Source organism: Ciona robusta, chromosome 12 (genome assembly GCF_009617815.1).
Source record: "Ciona robusta chromosome 12, ASM961781v2".
NCBI classification, from domain to species: Eukaryota; Metazoa; Chordata; class Ascidiacea; order Phlebobranchia; family Cionidae; genus Ciona; species Ciona robusta.
Window position 1 is genome coordinate 4,998,106 of NC_143246.1, and position 21,328 is coordinate 5,019,433.

At 37.3% G+C, this 21,328-nt stretch overlaps 3 protein-coding genes across 5 annotated transcripts; 1 reads left to right on the plus strand and 2 right to left on the minus strand.

Annotated features, from left to right (window-relative positions):
- Positions 1–888: 888 nt before the first annotated feature.
- LOC149727075 (uncharacterized) lies at positions 889–6,915 on the minus strand. Of its 3 annotated transcripts, XM_089890010.1 has the most exons (7): positions 6,393–6,915; positions 6,033–6,167; positions 5,700–5,804; positions 5,007–5,186; positions 2,751–4,428; positions 1,592–2,373; positions 889–1,512 (listed from the first exon to the last, which is right to left on the minus strand). In XM_089890010.1, exons 1-5 carry the CDS (start codon positions 6,619–6,621, stop codon positions 3,224–3,226), a joined length of 1,854 nt encoding a protein of 617 aa, XP_089746136.1. In that variant the 5' UTR covers positions 6,622–6,915; the 3' UTR covers positions 889–1,512; positions 1,592–2,373; positions 2,751–3,223. The 3 variants fall into 3 exon arrangements, with proteins under 3 accessions (XP_089746136.1, XP_089746137.1, XP_089746134.1); XM_089890011.1 differs by having other exon boundaries at positions 1,703–4,428; XM_089890008.1 differs by having other exon boundaries at positions 1,592–4,428.
- A 454-nt stretch (positions 6,916–7,369) lies between these two features.
- Positions 7,370–11,955, plus strand: LOC149727076 (uncharacterized). Its single transcript, XM_089890007.1, has 5 exons — positions 7,370–7,939; positions 8,428–8,559; positions 9,100–9,204; positions 9,620–9,799; positions 10,565–11,955. Exons 1-5 carry the CDS (start codon positions 7,678–7,680, stop codon positions 11,785–11,787), a joined length of 1,902 nt encoding a protein of 633 aa, XP_089746133.1. The 5' UTR covers positions 7,370–7,677; the 3' UTR covers positions 11,788–11,955.
- Positions 11,956–13,063: 1,108 nt separating this feature from the next.
- On the minus strand, positions 13,064–20,592 carry LOC149727077 (uncharacterized). Its single transcript, XM_089890006.1, has 15 exons — positions 20,434–20,592; positions 19,997–20,119; positions 19,735–19,859; positions 19,380–19,468; positions 18,966–19,044; positions 18,782–18,909; positions 18,573–18,723; positions 18,004–18,113; positions 17,780–17,941; positions 17,105–17,279; positions 16,508–16,655; positions 15,818–15,977; positions 15,227–15,424; positions 14,017–14,119; positions 13,064–13,289 (listed from the first exon to the last, which is right to left on the minus strand). The coding sequence occupies exons 1-15, from the start codon at positions 20,476–20,478 to the stop codon at positions 13,124–13,126; spliced, it is 1,962 nt and encodes a 653-aa protein (XP_089746132.1). The 5' UTR covers positions 20,479–20,592; the 3' UTR covers positions 13,064–13,123.
- Between the last annotated feature and the right edge of the window lie 736 nt (positions 20,593–21,328).

The following is a 21,328-nucleotide window of genomic DNA, read 5'->3' on the forward strand; positions in this document are numbered from 1 at the left end:
TACCAAAAACCTAATTTTTCTCTTTTTACAGCTCATTTTTTTGTTGAAGACGCAAGATTTACAAATTGGATTACTTGTATATAATTGTGCATGTTGCTAGGTTGGATTTAATTTCAGCAAAACTGCTGCAATCGTGGATACTGGATCTGTATATAAGAATCAAGTGTACTAAAGCTAACATAGGCAGAGTTAGATGGCCGCTGGGGCCTTTAACTCTGTCCGTTTTTATGTTCTGACGTTTTCAGGGCTAGACAGTTTCGTCTGCGTAATACTAGTTCAAAAAAACACGAAAAAATCGTTTTCTGAAGACTGCCTGCACCGTACTGCAAACTAAAAGATTCTGACTGGCGATGTTTTCTTAGCTTTGCAGGCACTGCCTAAGCAACTGCGCTGTGCAGTAACCGCTGATGTACATACTGAAAGGATTAATTATTACTCGCTGTGAGTACATTTGGGATATATCCTTTGCCAAGTCAAGTCGTCATCGAAAAGGGTTCGTGCTTCGTGTCAGTTTTGTCGAACTACAAATGTAAATTTTGTTGGTAATTGTGAATAAAATCTTAAATTGTCATTATTGAGTGATTATGAATGTCATAAGTTTAAACCCAAACAGTGGAAGAGGATAGGTTCAAGGCTCGACGCTGCCACATTTTTTTTATAACTCATTTGGTAAGACACTTTAAGCCGGTGATTCCTTATTGTTTGTCCAATATTTCAGCCATAAAAGACCGATCTCTTTGTTCCATTTATAGTAACTCGTAAGCGTGTTTCAGCTCCCAGCATATGTATACAATGGCAGCACCCAAATTTACGTTGCTACGTGGGATAAATAAATGATAGCTCACGGCTAAGAGTTACAGGAGTTTAAAAGAATGTTACACCTCACTATACAGTTGACCAGGTCACTTTAATTTAAATCGATTCTTTTGATCAATAAACGTAAAAGGATAACAGGCTTAAACAACTCTGCTTGCACATAGGATCTACTGTAGCACTTTATATTCAATCGGTTTCAACAGTTTGTATAATTGACCATTTTTATTTCTGGCCACAATATAAAAGCATTAGTTTCACATTGCCACGTTCGCCAGTTATATTTAAAAGCTACACGAAGCATTCTCGTCGGGGCTTATGTAGTATCATTCATATACAGCAAGATTTACTGTATATGAGCAAGTATGTCTACACCCACTCTGGGTGCCGTCCACATTGAAAAGTACACCTCGTTTCATACGCCGCACATGCTAGGGCTACGTAAGCCAGCATCAGTACGAGTACACACGCCGTTATTTGCTTTACAGAATCCGCTGAGGACCGCCTATTGTCCAAGTAGGTCGCATTTAAATTATCTCTTATTGATCTCACGACCGAAATATTCTGATTCGCAGTGTTTCCAAATACTTTTTCTACATCCCTTTCATCTTTTCCCGCTGAATTCCCGCTTACAGTGATGACCTTGTTCCCGATTTTGATCTCGGCATCACTGAAAACTGTAGAAACAGCAATGCCTACCTGAAACACAGGAAAATACTTTCATTTATCGTAATCTCGCACTGTAACCCACAAAATTCGACTATGCTCAAGATCTTACTGTAAAAATCCAAAAGTGCCGCGCCATCAAACACCTTCTACTGTCCCGTATTCTCTCCGTTGCCGAAGTATGAATTATTTATGTAACGTCTCTAAAGATAGAAATACTTACGTCAACGTAATACACCCTGGGTTAAGCTTTAAAACAGAAGAAAAGTGATGTTTTCCTAATCATACTGGGTAAAATCAAGCACAAACATGCTACGACAGCTGTACTAATGAATTGGTAACAGTATTATTAAATGGGCGAATCTAACTAGCCTTTATCGGTATATAAGTACCCACACAGGAGTCGCAGGCAACAAAACTCTCTTTACAAAGCGTTTCACAACTTCTTTCCAAAGATTTCCGTCTAGCGTGTCGGCTCACGCTTAAGTGTGAGGCCTGTGACCCAGATTTGTGTCACTGCCTCGTCAGGTACGAATCCACGCTACCACAGATGTTGTGAAATTGAAACGGAGAGTCAGGGCTTCTGTATTTGCGCCCTTGAGACTATTTCCGTTGTGAACGAAATCGTTAAGCGAAGCACGAAATATGTATTTGCACAGCAGTATGCGCAGAATAGCGTTTAATTTAACGCAGATGTAAACATAGTATGGAAAAGATGGGACACCTTGAGCACAAAATATCCAAACATCCTCAATGTGTTTTAAACAATTAACAACGGTTTATGGGAGTGGTGAGAATAGGGTTTCATAATTCTTCGAATGTTCTTTGTTACTACCAAATGGGACGAGAAAATTGAACAAAAGGTGTCCCATCTTCTCCCATCCTACTATATATCTACAAAACGACATAAGTTAAATACGTTTTTGGTCAAGACATGGCTATAGTTAGATGATTTATATAGACCTGGTCGCTACACCTAGCCGACAATCCCCCCCCCCCCTCCCTCCCAAAAAAACATGTAGGCTACCGCTGTGTATCAGTATACACAAAGCGAGTGCTAATCCAAATACCTTCGCCTATGTTAAATTAACGCTAATTCATCTAAATAGCCTCTGGGCCAAACATTCGTGGAAGAATGTGGCGTATTATACGTGGTGGGTTAATCTATAGTACACATTGTTCGTGAGCATCACTTTCTAATATCACACAGTTAAAGCCAGTGCATGACTGATTTAATCTTAACCGGTTCTAATTATTGTAAGGTACTTAACCGGAATGTTGTCTTTTGCTATACGTTTCTCAAAACTTCAATTTAAACTTGATTGACGTCGTAGATTAGTTTTTGGCTCAAGAACTAAAATGCGTTGCCCGCCACGCGAGGATAAATAAGTGTCATTCAATTCTTGAATGTTTATTTATTAACTTTTTTAGTTGTTTAGTTATTGGTTAAGGGTTAATTGTAAATGTGCTTTATACACCGTAGTTGTACAGTATAGGGTGGGAGAAGATGGGAAACTTTTTACCTCTATTTTCTCGTCCCTTTATCAATAAACAAAGAACATTCCAAGAATTATAGAACCGTATTTTAACGGTTCTTATAGACCATTAGTAATTCTTTAAAGAACGATTAGGATATTTAATATGTGCTGAAGGTGTCCCATCTTCCCCCAACCCTAACTATAATTACAACACCGAAGATACGAAATACAGCAAAGGAGTAAGACTGCATTGTTAATAGCTTATATTATTGGGCTGTCAGAAAATCGGAACGGTCCATTAGAGATAAAAACTTTTCTAAAGTTGCCAAGAGTTTCCACCATGGTTCATCACCATCAAGATAGATCTCTCCTTTTCCATAAGACTCAATAATTGTTTCGTCCCCTACTACAATAGATCTCCATAGCACCCACGTCATACTGGCTGTGACGTCACACTCGCTGTGACTTGTCAAATCTTCACTGATGAGATTTGCGACGCAGTTTCTGATTTTGATTTTGTACTTTCTGTTTATGTCAGTAAAGCTCAGTACCACGGACATTGGTGCTGTAGGGTCACAAGCTTCCGCATTAAAACGTAAAGCGTACTGTGGTAGTAATTGGTCAGCAGTTGAAAGCAATAAAGTCTGCTTTATATAGTCTGCACCGTAAAAACTGTTAATATTTTGTTCCATTTCAAGAGCTACTGTGAAGTAGAAGTTCCTGCCCGTTGCACTGATCTGGGAAACTGCTAGCGCCCTCAAAACGTCGATTTTAAGCTGTCTTGCGACAGGGTACAAGTCATTCTCAGTTCTTTTAGTGTCTAATATCATTGTTGTCAATTCCAGCGCCCACTGAAGCTCCTCGTTAATTGGAAAACCACTGGACGCTAGATGTGCATTGGATCTGTCGTAGCTCGCTTTGGCGCTTTCATACATCGCAGGCAACGTAGCAATGTTCATAATTTTATGAGCACGCTGTTTTTTCGTCAGCGGGTTCAGGCTTGCCGCGTCACCGTCAAACCAACCAATCAGACCTTGATATATGCTGCGAATTGACCAATCTACAGAGCCATAAAACTCCAACAAGTAAGGGTGATAGGCTAAGGCCGGCGGCAATTTAACCTGCATAACTATATCATCAGGCTCGTAGTTCAAATTCATATACCTAATAGTTTGGTCAAAAACGAACTTAATACCGTTTCTGTAGTTTGTAAAGAGCGCATCAATTTTTGCGGCACCTATCACCGGCTCCGTATGTGAAGGTATCAAATACTCTGCTCCTAAAGCTCTTACTTTGTCCAGGCTCTCATACCAAGCCTTAGCGTACCGGTTCGGGTTGCCTCTGATAGCATAAAGATTTGGAAAAGCTTCGTAAAGATTGTCACCACAAAACAGAGCCCGTTTGCTCGGTATCCAGATAGACGTTTGGTCGTCCGTTTCTCCTTTCGTGCGCATGAGTTCAAATTCGAGACCTGCACAAAACACGCACCGTATTCTGTAAAAGGGGACATACCAACGAAAAATACATATCTGTATATAAACAGAGATGTTCAAATGTTTTGAAACTTTGGTGAGGATATCTATATAGTAGGGTGGGGGAAGATGGGACACCTTTAGCACATAATATCACAATATCCTAATCGTGTTTTAAACAATTACCGACGGTTTAAAGAAGTCGTGAGGGTATTGTTTTATAATTCTTTGAATGTTATTTGTTTACTACTAAATGGTACGAGAAAATAAAGCTAAAAAGTGTCCCATCTTCCCCCACCCTACCGTATATTACTTTTGAGGATTTCTATCAATGTAAAATGTCTTTCCTATACACAAACACATACAGTGTAAAAGATTCCTTTTCATCTTTTATTACACAATATGGGTTCTGGTAGAAATATCCATATTTTCATTTTGTTTACCGTCCCGTTTGGTATAATAAACAAAGAATATTTACAGAACTATAAAACGGTATTCCCATTGCTCTAAGAAAAACTCGGTATCCATGTTACCCACATTTCATTTTCGTCTGTATAAGAAAAGATTCACTACTTACCAGCAAGTTGCACTGTGGTATTATCTCTATAAGTGTCAGTTGGAACTAAAGTGTCGTTTACAATTGTGTCGTTGTGCTTCGACTCCAATCCTATACCGGCGTTGAGCAGTTCTTCTCCAAGTACAAGTGCATCGCCAAACTGACGTGTACCTCTTCGGCTCGCATATAACTTAAAAACACCTGTAAAAACATCATTGAGGGCTGAATTGATGCTGAATAAAAATATGAAATTATCCTTTTTGGGGTGTAACTTAGTTTTTTTGGCGCAAAAATATTTTAGGCATAGTTTAATAAGGTTGGACAGCTTAATATTTGAAGTATGCATAATATACACAACCGTAAAGGAATTTACAGAATTTTAAAAGTTTTTTTTTTGTGAAGTAAGCCCACTTTGATTGTAGTCTCTGGGCTAAATCCCATAGGCTATACCGTGGGACCTCACCCTTGCAGAATAGAAGATATATAGTACTGTGAGTAAAGATGGGACACCTTTAGCACATGATATACTGTTTGTGTTTTAAATTTAAACAATTACCAACGGTCTATCGAAGTCGTGGGGATACGGTTTTATAATTCTTTGAATGTTCTTTGTTTACTACTAAAAGGGACGAGAAAATAGAACTAAAAGGTTTCCCATCTTCCCCACCGTACCGTATTTTAAAATACGTATTTACTACTAATGTTGCGTTTTACTTGATCTAGCCATTTCGTCAAGTGTTGTTTCGTGTGTGAATATCCGGACATTCCAGCCTTGTGTCTCTGCATGCTCAAGTAGCCGAAAAGTACCGACGTAATGGTCTTCAAATAATTAAAACTTTAATTTCATAAAGTCCACTACGTTGCTGTTAACTTAGGCCTATTTATTTTATAAGCAGAAAATTCAAAATGGTAAATAATTATTTAGGTTACTTTTTAGTCGAATTCTATTATTTGTCTGTTTTTTTTTACCAATACCGTAATGTAAACCCAGAAATGTGGTCGGCACGGCCCCCTTGGCCACGCCTATGAACAAAACGAAACTCATACCTGTATGGAAATGCGTTAGTATAATTGCAACTAATGGCTTTGTCCAGTCGTCAATTTCGTTCCGTAAGTCTTCATATGCTGTCCACGAATCGATCATAGTTTCAGTTGTGTCAATGATAACGATACCGTCCGGTCCTGCGCATGCGCAGAAGGATTAGTACGCAGTAATGGTAAACTCTAGTGTAACTGTTTTTTTTTAAATCCCATATGTTAGTTAACAAAAAATATTACCAGGACTATATAACCGTAGCCCCGCGACCTTAAAATAGCTTTGTTAATCATTTAAAACACGGTCAGGAAATATGAGATTTAGGTACTAACGGTATCCCATCTTACCCCACAGAACTAAACATTTCTTACCGTTAATCATAATCATGTTTGCCAACGCATATCCAATGGCAGAATAGATATCTTCGCCAACGTTGATCACCCTTCTTGGGATAAAAATTTGCGAGTGATTTCTAAGGTACTCGTCAGCTTCAAAAACCCTTAGGGGCCACTTATTTGGTGAAGGGGTACCGAATCCTAGCCCCCAACACCCAGTGAGCGACGCCACCAAAACTAAACTAGTTAAAATAATTCGCACCATAGCGGAGAACTACTATCTACGCTGCTTTAAATCGAATACGGTTAGTTTTTAACAAATTTGATTTAGTATATAGTAGGGTGGGGAAGATGGGACACCTTTTCATTCTAATTTATCGCCTCATTTGGTGGTAGACAAAAAACATTTAAAGAATTGCATATATCCTCACGACTCCAATAGACCGTTGTGAATTGTATAATATTATGTGCTAAAGGTGTCGCATCTTCTCCCAACCTACTATATAATGTTTTCAGTTATACTTTGCAACTGGCATTTTTTGTTAAAGTAAAGGCTACATTCAAAATGCTCTTGATCTATTTCGACTAAATTCAGCCTGGCTATTTGCAACTAACGACTATGCAAGTTTTAGGCGTTCGCGTTCGAATACGAGATTGTGTTCGTGTGCAAAAACAGGGTCCGCTGTTCGTGTGCAAAACAGGTATCACAACATTAATGATTTTTTTGATTTTTTTGATCATTTTGTGCTTTCTGAATCTTAGAAACTTGTGTTCGTGTGCAAAATATGGCGCTGTGTCCGTGTGCAAAAAAACAGGTATTACAACATTAATGATATTTCGTGACCAGCTTGATCTTAATAAACCTAAGCCTCAGGGCTCGCGGCTTGGAAAATAAACCTCAAAAAATTCCATTGCCGCGTATCGTGCAGATTAAACACCAGCTTGGCCAGGTCAACGGTTGGAACGTAGCTGCAGGTCTGTCGGAGCAAGATACCAAGCGCACGAGCACTTACCGTGCTCTCACGCGATATGTTTTTGTTTTTTTCGATTTTTTTTGAATTTGCAACGTCATAGTCGACCTGACTCGAGGGTATTGTAAAAATAAAGAGTTAGTTCTAGTAGTTGCAAATCCTGATACGCAGGAACCACCTTTTACGAAAAGTTTAGAGACCAGACGAGACCTATTCTCCAAGAAAGATACTCAGTTAACAGCGACGTATTTCCGAAACTCTAGCCTAGAACTGCTATCTCTTACAGCAGTAGAATAATAGACTGCATTAAAAAACAGCGTTTTCCTTTAAAATAATTTTAGTTTTAATTTATGGTTAATTCAGGACTAAGTAAGGGTATTAGAATGAAACGCATTTTACTCTGCGCTAGTGTTTTCTTATCGCTATGCCAGTCTTCATTGGGTTTGGGGTTCGCTACCCCGTCGACTGACTTGCCGCCTTTGTCAGTCGCGGAAGCCGAATCGTACCAGCATAACCACTCTGGTATATTCATACCTCCCCATATTGTCCACGTTACCACCGGGGTGTATTCAGCTGTAGGATATGCTCTCGGGAATATGATACTAGTTGAAGGTAAGAGAAAATATGGATGTTTTCAAACGCTATGAAATATTTAAGTGTTTTTTTTTGAAATTTTGGTTATACCTGAGATTAAATTTAAGTATTTTTTATCAAATTACAAATTGTCATTTTTTGTTGGTATGCCCCTTTAAGCGTATTGCCCAAGGACAAATACGCCCACAATGGTAGCAGCGTCGAGCCTCGAACCTGCATCCTTTGAGCTAAAGGCGGAGTCCATAGTTTAGAAGCTGCTTATTTAAAATATAGTGTTAGATTAATTATAGTAGGGTGGGGTGAAACGGGACACCTTTAGCACATAATATCCAAATATTATGATCGTGTTTTAAACGATTAACAACGGTCTATAAAAGTAATGAAGGTACGGTTTTATAATTCTTTAAATGTTCTTTGTGTACTACCAGCCGAAACGGGAAAATAAAAAGGTGTCCCATCTTCCCCCACCCTACCATATAACCAATTTTAAAACTAACTTTTTTTAGCCAACAATGCGGTTATCATTATCGACACCACGGAGACTGCAGAAGATGGTTGGATCGCTTACCAGGCACTTCGGAATGCGTCTCAAAATTACCATCCACTCGTTGCAATCATCATAACGCATTTTCATACGGGTGAGGACTTGTACTTGGTTTTTCTGTAAACTTTTGAAGGCTCTTTTAGTTTATAATACTACTTGTGTTATGAAGGGGTATATTTTAGGTTATTTATTGCTTTTTATGTTAGACAAAAAAACTCTGAATGTTATAAAGAGCTCTAACCGCTATTATTTTAGAAAACTGTAGGCATATATTACTTGAAAAGCTAGTAATAACTTTTCAATGTATTTTTGTGAGTTATATGGGGGTCAGGGTTGTAGGGGTTATATGGGGTGGGGTTATTTTATTGGTAATAGGGCGTTTTGGGAGTTTCGGGGGCAAGATTTTGATTTGAAGAGAAAGTGAGAAAAAGGGAAAGGTCAAAGCTGTTGAATCAACGTGGTTGAAGTAAGCTAATTCGATGCACGGCCCCTCAGGGCAAAGATATACTTTATACACTTCTTCTATTTGGCTTTCAATTTGAGCTCTTGCCTATAGTATAGTGTATAATAGCGTCATATAGTTTTTAGTACTAATTGTACAAGGTTATAAAGTATAACCGTTTGTTTAATATAGATCACTACGGTGGTACATTCCGTTTGCTCGAAGACGCCGAAGAAAGAGGCTGGAGCGTTAACTTGTACACACATTCAACGACAGTTGCTGAACAGAAACGTTTAGGCAAGTTTCGTAAACATGAATAAGTGACTATATAGTATGGTGGGGTAAGATGGCACGTGGTTTCATAATATTTTCCAGTCGTCTTTGGTATAGTAAATAAAGAATATTTATATGATTTATATAACTGTAACACAGCGACTTTAAAGGGGCGTTTTTAATCGTTAAAAAAAACTATTTTATAGAGTTAGTAGATTTTTGATGCCGCTAAACAAATATGAAAGGGGTGTGTTCAAGTTACTGCATAAACGTGAGAGAGAAGGGTTAAAGTTGCCGCTTTAAATAGTTAAGCTTGGTTTTATTCCGTAGGGCCTACCTCTTATAGAAATCATTTGTACAGACCAAAATAGGTGTAAATAAAATACCGAATTTAAACTTAAACCTGTTTAATTTAACTTAAAACCATTTAATTTTACAGATCAGGTAGCAGTTCTTGGCGTTGCGAGAGCGGCGCGCCAGTTTGGACAAGTTCTTTTGCCAGAAATTGAGCGAATAAATGTTGGAATTGGTTATTCGTACAAACAAGCAAACAGCATTTTAAATCAAACGTTGAACCCTACACATGTATATGATGACAGGCAGTTCTTTAAAGAAGCAGGTATGTATAGTAGGGTGCTGGGAGAAGACAAGACACCTTTGGCACATAAAATCTAAATATCCTGATCGTTTTTTTAAAAAAATAACAACGGTCTATTGGAGTCGTGAGGATACGGTTTAGTAATTCTTTGATTGTTCTTTGTTTACTACAAAATGGGACGAGAAAATGGAATGAAAAGATGTCCCATCTTCTCCCACTCTACTATATTAATTCGAATGTTGTAAATTTACCAATTTATGCTTAAATTTACCTATTTTACGATAAAAATACAAAACAAAAAAGCAAATAGGCAAATATAATATGTTAGAATAAGAGATTGACTAAGCCAATTAGGCAAACTATAAATCTTTTATATTATATTATTTGCTGGACTTGATTTTTTACTGTTTCGCATTTCGCATCACTATATCCTGACTGTGTTTATTTAACAAGAATCGGCTGCCATATAAGCACCAGATCGGGGTTATTTTTGTAGAAATTATTACAGCTACTAGTTCGAATTTTTTATAGTAGGGTGGGAAAAAGTGGGACACCTTTAGCACTTAATGTTAAAACATCCTGATCGTGTTTTAAACAATTAACAACGATCTTTGGGAGTCGCGAGGATACGGTTTTATAATTCTTTAAATGTTTTTTGCTTACCATCAAATGGGTCGAGAAAATAGATTGAAAAGGTGTACCATCTTATCCCACCCTACTATATATATATTATAGCCTACATCAATAGTTTAGCTTATAAAACTTAAAAGATAATTGTCTTTGTAGGTCTTGACTTCGAGTTGATTCACATTCCCGGCGAAACGAACGACCAAACCGCAATATGGTTTCCCACTTACGGCGCCGTATGCCCGGGAGACGATTTTTACCACACTTTCCCTAACATATACACGATTCGTGGAGCTCCAAACCGCGACGCTAAGCACTGGTTTCAGAGTCTGGATCGTATATTAGCCTTGAATGCATCCTATATCGTACCTTCACATTCTGAGCCGGTTTCTGGCAATGCAAATGTTAATAGGATATTAACAACGTATAGGGATGCGGTCAAGTTTTCCTATGACCAAACCGTGAGGTACACGAATCTTGACTACGATATTGATGATGTTGTAGCGAAAGTAAAACTTCCAGAACCCCTACGAATGGAGCCGCATTTACTAGAGTTTTACGGTTCAATAGATTGGTCGATTCGCAGCATATTTGGAGGGCATATCGGATGGTTTGACGGTGATGCAGCAACTTTGAACCGGCTCAGCAAAAAACAGTTTGCAGATAAAATGACAACTCTGATACCAGTCGCTACTTTGGTGCAAAAAGCGCAAGAAAATTTCGATTTATCTAATACGAGTTACGCAGCAACCGGTATACATCTGAAAGAGCAACTACAATGGGCATTAGAGCTTGCAACGATGGTATTGCGCACAGGTTACGCCCAGAACTCGTACTTGGAAACTGCCAAACAGATTAAGATGGACACTCTGCATGCCCTGGCTCGGGCACAGTTAAGTTCTATTGGCAGAAACTACTATCTATCTGTACGAAGAGAAATGCAGTTGGGAGTCACCACTGTTTATCCACCGTCCGCAGTGAAACAAAGTCTTCAGGCCATGATCCCGTCTTATTTTATGGCTGAATACCCGCTAAGGTTCAACGCTGAGAAATGCATAATGGGGGACAACGATATGACTGTCCTGTTTAACTTCACCGATGACGGGTTATATAAATACACAATCCGTAACTGCGTGGTCGACCTTATGACAGAAATTGGGATAAACGACCAATTTGACTTCGTCGCGAATATGGATTCTGCTGTTTGGAAAAACATAGTCACCGGCGAGATAACGCTCATTCAAGCTTACGGACAAGGTCAAATTGAATTTGGCTCTTCAAGTGCGTGGTGGCAGTCGTATGAAAACTTGAACAAGTTCTTGGGCCTAATGGACACAAGCGGGTTTCTTACACCCGCATCAGCAGCAGCAAGGCGTATCTAAAACTGTACATTCTAAACTAAATAGTTATGACTAACAAGTTATCACATAACTAACTCTTTGCTGATGTTAACTAATTCAATTAATTGTAAAATCGTTGGTGTAATTTTACCGTGAATTACTGAGTTAATAACAATACACCAAGAGCTACTATATGCAGCATACGAACAACGTGTCAAAATATTTGTGTACCAAAAATATATAATTAGCTGAAAATTAAACCACCAGCTGTGTCTTTTTCAAGTGTTTTCTATTTATAGTGGGGTGGGGAAGATGGGAAACCTTTAGCACATAATACGCAAATATCCTAATCGTGTTTTAAACAATTAACAACGATCCATGGAAGTTGTGAGGATACGGTTTTATAATTTTTAGGTTTTTTTTGTTTACTATCACATGGGACGAGAAATAGGATGAAAGGGTGTCGATATCTAAATATCCTAATCGTGTTTTAATCAATTAACAACGGCCTGTGGGAGTCGTGAGGGTGTGGTATTATAAATTTTTAATTTTTTTTGTTTACTATCAAATGGGACGAGAAATATTGTGAAAAAGTGTCAATATCCAAATACCCCGATCGTGTTTTAATCAATTAACAACAGTCTATGGAAGTCGTGAGGATGTGGTATTATAAATTTTTGAGTTTTTTTGTTTACTACTAAATGGGACAAGAAATAGGATAAAAAATGTCCCATATTCCCCCATTATCTATATGTTTGAATGATATTTAAAACGCCATTATTGGCTTATTTAAATAATATTCTATTTAATTGTTAGATCATTCGGGACAGAATATCTGAGAAAAAATGCTTAGAACAGTAGTGGTGTCCGTGAAATGGAAGGTGAGAATTGTGAGTCTGGAACAAAATCTCTGAACCCTATAGTTTGGGAAATGCCATCTTCGGAGAAAATGCCTGAGACAAATATATTAGGGTGGGGGGAGATGAGACACCTTTTTATTATAATTTTTCGTCCAATTCGGTAGTGAACAAAGAATATTAAAAAAACATATAAAACCGTACCCTTATACGACCCGATAGACCTATGGTAATTGATTAAAACACGATCAGAATATTTAGACATTATGTGCTAAAGGTTTCCCATCTTCCTCATAGACCGTTGTTAATTGTTTAAAACACGACCAAGACATTTGGATACTACGTGCTAAATGTCTCCCATCTTTCCTACCCTACTGTATATAAAACCTACATAATGTAAAAACGACATTAAAAAACATGAAAAAAACTTCTGAAAAAAAAAACAATACAACTCAACCCTATTAGGACGTATATTTCGTTTATTGAACTCCACGATTAGGTGCAACCGATTTCTTCGCTTATTATTCGCAAATTGCACCATAACGATTGTTAACAACTTGGTACGAGCAGCGACACATACTTTCCCCGCGGCACTCCGAGACCCAGTTGTATGGTAGGGTTCTGCCTTGGGTGGGCGGGGCGCATTTGACAGCGCAGCCCCCTTGCCCAGAACACTGAGGGTTACCGCTGTAATGCAATTATGGTATTTTAAATATAATATGGTAAAGATTATAGAGTATTTGATTGGGAAATTGCAATTAATAAACCCATAGAAAAAAATTATGACCACAGTGATATCAGTTTTGAAAATTAACCACATTTTGCCCATGTATTTCGTTTAAAACTTGAATAAAACATGGACATAAAATCTGGATACAACGTGAGCATAACACGAACCAAAATTTAGACAAAATATGAACAAAATATAGAAATAAAACCTAACAGAATATATACAAAACATGGGCAAAACATGAACCAAAAATTGGACAAAATATGAACAAAACATGGAAAAAAATATGGGCAGAATATATACAAACCATGGACATAGCACGAACTTAAAACATTGACAGAATATATACAAAATATGGGCAAAACATGGACTTCAACGTGGGCAAAACATGAACTAAAAATTAGACAAAATATGAACAAAACATGGAAAAATATATGGGCAAAACCATGAGCAAAAATTATCTTAAAACAGTAGTCGAATAAATACAAAACACTGACAAAATATGAACAAAACTTGGACAAAACATGAACCAAAACTTGGACACAACATGAGCAAAAATGATCCTAAAACAGAGGCAGAATATATACAAAACACTTTCAAAGCATTAACCAAACATATATTAAGACTAATAGTTACAAGTCCTTACAAATGATTTGCATTTTACAACTATTGTTATTGGCTTACCCGAGTCCTCCGAAGTATCCACCCGAACATACACAGCTCGATGAAGCCGAAAATCCGACACATCCACTGTCACGTGCGCAGTAATCTGGACTCCGACAAGCTCCTGTGTAAAAAGTCAAGGATGTTGTTTTAAATTATCAATATATGTCTAAATACTTGTGTTTAAATGTCATGTTTTAAACTAATAGTCTTTCCAAAACTGACGCTCTTTGTCTTTGAAGAGACAAAGACAAATTATATAGTACTGTAGGGGAAAATGGGACACTTTTAGAACATAATATCCAAATGTCCTGATCGTGTTTTAAACAATTAACAACAGTCTACGGAAGTCGTGAGAAAACAGTTTTATAATTCGTTGAATGTTTCTTGTTTACTACCAAATGTGACGAGAAAATAAAATGATAAGGTGTCCTATTTTTCCTCACCTAACTATATGTTAGGTTAATTATCATTAAACTAATCAATTTAATCATTCTTCGTACCTTATTACGCATAAACACAGGATAGTTATTAAATAAATTCAAACTTGGAAATTTCCAAGGTGTGGACGGTGTGCATGTTTAAGGCGCGGAAACCACTTGGGTATTATTTTGGTCGAAATTTTAATAAACGGTGAGTAAATTTTGAGGCGTGGAGACCGCTTGGTTATCATTTTGGCGGAAACTAATAAACGGTGTGTAAATATGACTACTATCAGATTAATAATTATACCAGCTCTAGCAAGATTTAAATACGATTCTGTGAACTTTGTTTAGAGTAATGCGGGATAAGTTGGATAACGTTAACATCTAAATCTCAAATCTCTTGATCTTGTTTAAACATTAACAAAACTACTTTGGAGTGGTGGGCTACGGTTATAATCCTGTAAATAGTTCTTATTTACCACCAAATATAAGGATGAAAACATCCTCTATCTTACCCTACCATATTAAAATGCATCACACATGTATAGTATGATGAGAGAAGATGGGACACCTTCTCATTTTATTTTCTCGTCCCATTTGGTAGTAGAAAGAACATTCAAAGAATTATAAAACTGTATCCTCACGACTCCCATAGATCGTTGTTAATTGTTTAAAACACGATCACAATACTTGGATATTATGTGCTAAAGGTGCCCCATCTTTACCCAATCTACTATATAGGACCAGTTACAAATCTTAAAAATGCAATACGTTTAAGATTACTTGCTATTTATAATATAGTTTACCTGCTATCAGCGGTCCTACGTTACTTTCAAATGCGGCGTAGGGTCTGCTATTTCCTGGATAGTAAATGTTTCCCAGAGGATAGTAATGAGCAATGTTATAAGATGCTATGTAACTTGTCCCGTGTCTGTACACTGTACGATAGGCAGTAGCACATGCAACTTTTGTGGTTGCTCTCCACAGCATTTGAGAAAAATGACCTGAAATTTTATGTATCAGAAATCGATATTTTACTTTGGGGTAAGATGGATACCGTTGGCACATAATAACCCATATTTCCGAACTGTGTTTTTAACAGTTACCAACGTTTTTTAGATTAAGAACACAGTTATGGTAGGGTTAGGGAAGCTAGGACACCTTTTTATTTTATTTTCTTGCCGCATTTGGTAATAGAAAAAAGAAAATTTAATGAAATATAAAACCGTATCCTCACGACTCCCACAGACCGTTGTTAATTGTTTAAAACACGATCCGAATATATCAATATTATGTGCTAAAGGTATCCCACCTCCCCACCCCACTGTATATTAATGTGTCAATATTATTTTACTAAATTGAACGTTAAAAAATGTTCTAAATTACTATGGATTTACCTGTTGGTCTGGTTCGGTCTCTAGATAGCGGGTTAGTTCGGTCGTAGTCAAATATTTCTAGGTACCAACGAAGAATGGATTCTTGTATAGGTCTTCTAGTAATAGACATATCCCATGCTATGTTCTCACCGACTCCGACCTGTCGGTACTGTGTTCCTTTCTAAACGAATTATTGTATTTCTCAGAACCAATGACAAATAAACGAGTAGCCAAAAATTGGCGAGTAAAAAATTAGGAATAAAAGCTGATTTCTTTTCAGTATGGTGTTTTATAAATACAAGGGTAAGACTTATACTGTTAGCACTTATTTTAACATTGTTTCTTTACTAAAAAAAAAACGACAAAGCAGGGTAGGGCAAGATGGGACAACTTTTTATTCTAATTTCTCGTCCCATTTGGTGGTAAATAAACAATATTTGAAAAATTATAGAACCGTATCCTGGCGACACACATAAGACTGTTGTTAATTGTTTAAACACGATCAGGATATTTAGATATTTTGTGCTAAAGATGTCCTGTCTTCCCCACCCTACTATATATGAGAAAAAATCATGTCCTATGTTACCCCAACCTATAGGATAAGACTACCAATAATTTAAATATTCTTGGTTTACTACCAAATAAAACGATAAAACCAAACAAAATACATGTCCCATTTTACCCCAACCTACTAAACACAAATCCACTCACGTCTGAATGTGGCCAATTTGATGTCGTTTGGCCAGAAGTTGGACGTAAAGGATTCTCCGCGGCCACTCCTATTAGATACCTTGCCCACCTTTGAGCAGTTACAAATAGATCGTTGTCCCACTGCAGGGGTCTGGCGTTGTGTAGTGCTCTGTCGTAAAAGTGGTGTTCAGTATTTATTGAGTATTTATGGCGGTGGCCTTCAGTATTTATGGAGTTACGAAAATAACTTCCCATATGAGTAAGACACTTAACAGCAATTGCTCCAACCCAGTGGTCTCTTATGCGTTATCTAAGCTGTCGGTCATATCGAAAATATCGAACAAATAAAAATCCATATAGTGGGGTGGGGGGAATGGAACACCTTTTCATTCTATTTTCTCGCTCCGTATTGGTAGTAAACCAACCATTCAAAAAAATTATAAAACATTCAAAAAATAATAAAACTGTATCCTAACGTATCCCATGGACCGTTGTCGTTTGTTCAAAACATGATCAGGATATTTGGATATTACGTGCTAAATGTGTCCTTTCCTCCCCCACCCTTTAGACCCCACACCATGGTTTAACTTTTGCAAATGTTAATAACTTCATAAATACCGGTAAAAGTTGTGATGGTCCAAGCAAGCTTGCTGCTCTGACGTCAGAACTGATGACGTCACCGTTGGTAGGTAAGTTTGTGTCGTAAATGGGATTTGTGTCGTAGTAGTGGTAATGGGTTGGGGAAATACGGTGTATACAGTTGGCGGAATAGTGACTTGGACGGCGTTATTAGCTGTAGATAAAGTAAAGCGACATCAAGTTAGAAAATGTTGAAAATTTGGTACAGCACAGGTATTGGTTATGTACAATGGTGGTAAAACCCTTTAGCTGACAAATTTTAATTGTTTGCAGCGGAATTTAAATAGGCTGGAAGTTAAGCCAGTTTGGACTACTATGTCGTACTATTTTTTTGTCTAACAAAGTGATTTCACCATTGTGGGCGTATACGTGTTCTTGGGCAAGACACTTAACGGCAATTGCTCCAACCCAGTGGTCGCTAATGGGCTGTCCAAATTATAAGCCACGCATAAAAAATGAAAAATTACAAAAAATAATCACTTAAAAGTAACATACATGGTAACTCGTAAGCTGGCACGAGGTGTGTGAAACAGAACACCCATGATATAACGAATGTCGTTTTCCGGCGGATAAATTAGGTTACATTCATTCATTCATTCATTCATTTATTCACGCGAGGATAAACAAGTTACATTCATTCATGTATATTCTTACTTGATCCGTAAAAGTAATTGACGTCACGTTGGTAACCACAGCAACTGGCAGTTCGGTGAACTCGTGATCCTATTGGTTGATAATCTCTTGTGCTGACCAATAGGAAGACAGAATTTGGAGTTTGAATCAGCGAGCCATATAAGAGAAAATCGAAAAACCAACCTAAATGGCGTCACAGCGTTAATTATGACGTCAAAATGGCAAGTTTAAATATATGCTTGTACCTCTGGAGCAAGGTTGATCAGTTATTTTCATTACCCGGATATTAGAATGATAGTTGACTGCAATATTTTGAAAGCAAAAGTAGATGGGTACGTTGAACGGTGGAGTAGGCCTGAAACAAATTATTAATACGTGTAGTTTTTGTCCAATTTTACATATATATATTACTGTGGGGTAAGATGGGACACCTTTTGAACATAATACCCAAACATCATGATCGTGTTTTAAACAATTACAATGGTCTGTGGGAGTCGTGAGGATATGGATTTATGTTACTTTGAATGTTCTTTGTTTACTACCAAATGGGACGAGAAAATAGAATGAAAAGGTGTCCCATCTTCCATTTCCCCCCTCTCTACTATATAGTAGGGTGGAAGAAGTTGGGACACGTTTTCATTCTATTTTCTCGTCCCATTTGGTAGTAAACAAAGAACATTCAAAGTAACATAAATCCATATCCTCACGACTCCCACAGACCATTGTAATTGTTTAAAACACGATCAGAATGTTTGGATATATGTTCTAAATGTGTCCCGTCTTCACCCTCTTTACTATATACATGTTTACATACTGTGAGTGTAGGTAAAAAGATGAGACCTCCCCAGGCAAGTTGCTAAATGAAACCCGCTTCCATGGGTAACTCGGTGGCGATTGTGACGTAGTGTACGTGTAATAATAGGGGTAAACCGTGTCCGTAAAATAGGTGTTAACTCGAACCACAGCTGTAGAAAAATATGGAATAAATTATGCTACGTCATAATACAGAGTGTGACGTCATACAAGGTTGTGTTAGTGACGTCAGAGGAACGGTTGTTGTTGTTGTTGTTGTAGCCGTTGTCGTTGTTGTTGTTGTTGTTACAATTGGCCGACAACGCTGGCACGTCATTGGACAGTGTAAGGTCATGAACCTAATAACAAAGTGTCGTCATAATTTATATTATAACGTCACACAAGGTGTTTTTACCCGTAATATCTTGGCGAATTACAAGCATTGAAGTTGTACCGAAACGAATGGCAACTGGGAAAGTCATCGTTGCATGTGTCTGTGTGGAATATATATGCATATAAAACTAAAATTATTCCTAAACTACTTAAAAAAATAAAAATTATTGACAAATACATTTTTTAAAACATTCTATCACTCTAATAAATTAAGAAATAATATTTTTCTGCTATTTCGGTAAAAATAGTTTAAGTTTCCTATGTTTTGAAACATGTATTTTAATACTCGATTCGTGTACGATTGCGCACTTGGTCTATTTGCGCATAAGGTTAATTGCGCACACGTGGTAATGCTCGGTAGTACAACTGCGCACTAACCGAATGCGCAATCATATCCTACTTATTACACCAACAACGAACATAATATACATCATACCTGGACAATAGTTCCTATAACAAGTTCGTGTATCGACTATGAGGTAATAACTGTAAATTCGAGTTCTCCCCATTGTCCCAGTTGATCGTCTGTGACGTAATAATGTTTTAAGTACTGTGGGGTAAGATGGAATATTTCTAGCACTTAAATCCCATATTTCACGACCGTGTTTTAATTAATTAACAATGTTTTTTTTGAGTCGCGGGGCTACGGTTATTTAAAACTAAAAATAATATATTTGTTTACTAACGAGTGGGACAATAAAATAGATTGAAAACGTGTCCCATCTTACCCCACCCTACTGTATAACATTGAATAATTAAATATTTTCAATGCAGAAAAAAAGTCAAATTACCGACAACAGCTGAACGCCGACCAGTTGTTGTTATAAAACTTCCTTATCGAACTATTTCTCGGAATTTCAACCACGGTATCTGCTTCTTCACGTGTTATAGTCATGACGCCGGATTTTGAATTCCCCTTTAAATAGGAAAAAAAGTTTTTTAGAAGGGGAATTTAGAAAATTGTTAAATTAAGTTGTGATGAATGGGAAAAGTTAGATTTAAATGGGAAAACTTAGACTTTTTGACAAAGTGCTTTAAATAGGTTTGTTTTACCTGTGCCCTTATAAGCAGTATACTCGGAACAAGACGTATCACTTCAGGAACATTCTCCGGAACATAGTGACTCATATTTGAGCCTTGTGACGTCATAGTAGCGTTGATACTCCGGGCCAGTATCTGGAAAACCGAAATATTCGTTTCAACGGAAACGTAAATGAAATCGGCGATTCTATTTCCCCCTTAGGCGCACTACTGTGACGTCATAACCATCAGGATTTGAGCTGTTTCGCGCTAGCACGATGTTAAGCTAAATATTTTATAAAAAAATTACTAAAGCTCAAATTTCTGCAAACTCTTGCAGAGTATTAGACTATCCTTTTTTGTATTCTTACAACTATGCACTAATATATATATTTATAGATACAGGAAGATGGGGGAAAATGGGACACCTTTTCATCTCCCCCACACTACCATATATTTCATATACTTACACATGATACTATAGCTGCAAGCAGGACTGCTTTTACTTGTAGCATGGTGAAAATAGCTATAGGTGTCTCATAAACGGCGATTACCGCTAAGTGATTTAGATAAATGTTCTGCTCTCTTATATAGTACAATTTACCTTTTTTCCTATACTAGCGCTGCGACGTCTCCAGAAATTAAGGTACTTTTGTAAAGTAGCCTTAAGGGTATACTATATATAGACCGTTGACCATAATCTTAAACTAGTTTGAAAAATGGCACCTCTGAAATCTTAATAAAATGTGCACGTTTAATATTGCAATTAATGGTTTGGGTGAATTTTATTCGCGACATCTTGCAAAAAAAATGCATTGAGAACTTATACAGTAAGGTGGGGGAAATGGGACACTGTTTCGTTAATTTTCTAACACTATTTGGTAGAACACAAAGAACATTCAAAGAGTTATAACACCGTACCCATACGACTCCAATAGACAGTTGTTAATTGTTTAAAATACGCTTTTTAAATATTATATGTTAAAGGTGTCCCTTCTTCCACCACCCTACTATTTCGTGCAATTTCAGCTAGTGACGCCGGGACTGCAAATCAGAGGTAATAGTTCTCATGAAACCTTTAAAGGGTACCTTTTGGCAAATTATAATTAATTCTATACAACGTTAATTTCGTCACAGATACTTATCGCTATTTCTTTGCGTGGAAATAGTTTATATTATGTGCTATAGTAATTCATTCATTTTCTACATGGTGTACACTGTACAGTCTCTCTTTAGCCAGCTGGGCAGTTGTGGGTCAAACCTCACAAGCGCCTGAAGGCTGTTGAGTTTTTAACCGCCAGGTGGAAGTAGAGCCTAGGTCTATGTTTTCGGCCTCCGGCAGCTCAACCGTCGATTATTTCCTAA

What these genes read in the sequence shown, in the direction of transcription:
- LOC149727075 (XM_089890010.1), bottom strand. Translation starts at nt 6,621, where the DNA reads ATGGTGCGAATTATTTTAACTAGTTTAGTTTTGGTGGCGTCGCTCACT. An exon ending in ACTAACGCATTTCCATACAG is followed by an intron (nt 5,805 to 6,032) that starts GTATGAGTTTCG and finishes AATTATTTGAAG; the next exon opens with ACCATTACGTCGGTACTTTT. An exon ending in TACCACAGTGCAACTTGCTG is followed by an intron (nt 4,429 to 5,006) that starts GTAAGTAGTGAA and finishes TGTTTTGTGCAG; the next exon opens with GTCTCGAATTTGAACTCATG.
- LOC149727076 (XM_089890007.1), top strand. Translation starts at nt 7,678, where the DNA reads ATGGTTAATTCAGGACTAAGTAAGGGTATTAGAATGAAACGCATTTTA. An exon ending in GAATATGATACTAGTTGAAG is followed by an intron (nt 7,940 to 8,427) that starts GTAAGAGAAAAT and finishes AACTTTTTTTAG; the next exon opens with CCAACAATGCGGTTATCATT. An exon ending in GCAGTTCTTTAAAGAAGCAG is followed by an intron (nt 9,800 to 10,564) that starts GTATGTATAGTA and finishes TTGTCTTTGTAG; the next exon opens with GTCTTGACTTCGAGTTGATT.
- LOC149727077 (XM_089890006.1), bottom strand. Translation starts at nt 20,478, where the DNA reads ATGCTACAAGTAAAAGCAGTCCTGCTTGCAGCTATAGTATCATGT. An exon ending in TCTTTTTACCTACACTCACA is followed by an intron (nt 18,114 to 18,572) that starts GTATGTAAACAT and finishes AATTTGTTTCAG; the next exon opens with GCCTACTCCACCGTTCAACG. An exon ending in CAATTACTTTTACGGATCAA is followed by an intron (nt 17,280 to 17,779) that starts GTAAGAATATAC and finishes CTTTATCTACAG; the next exon opens with CTAATAACGCCGTCCAAGTC.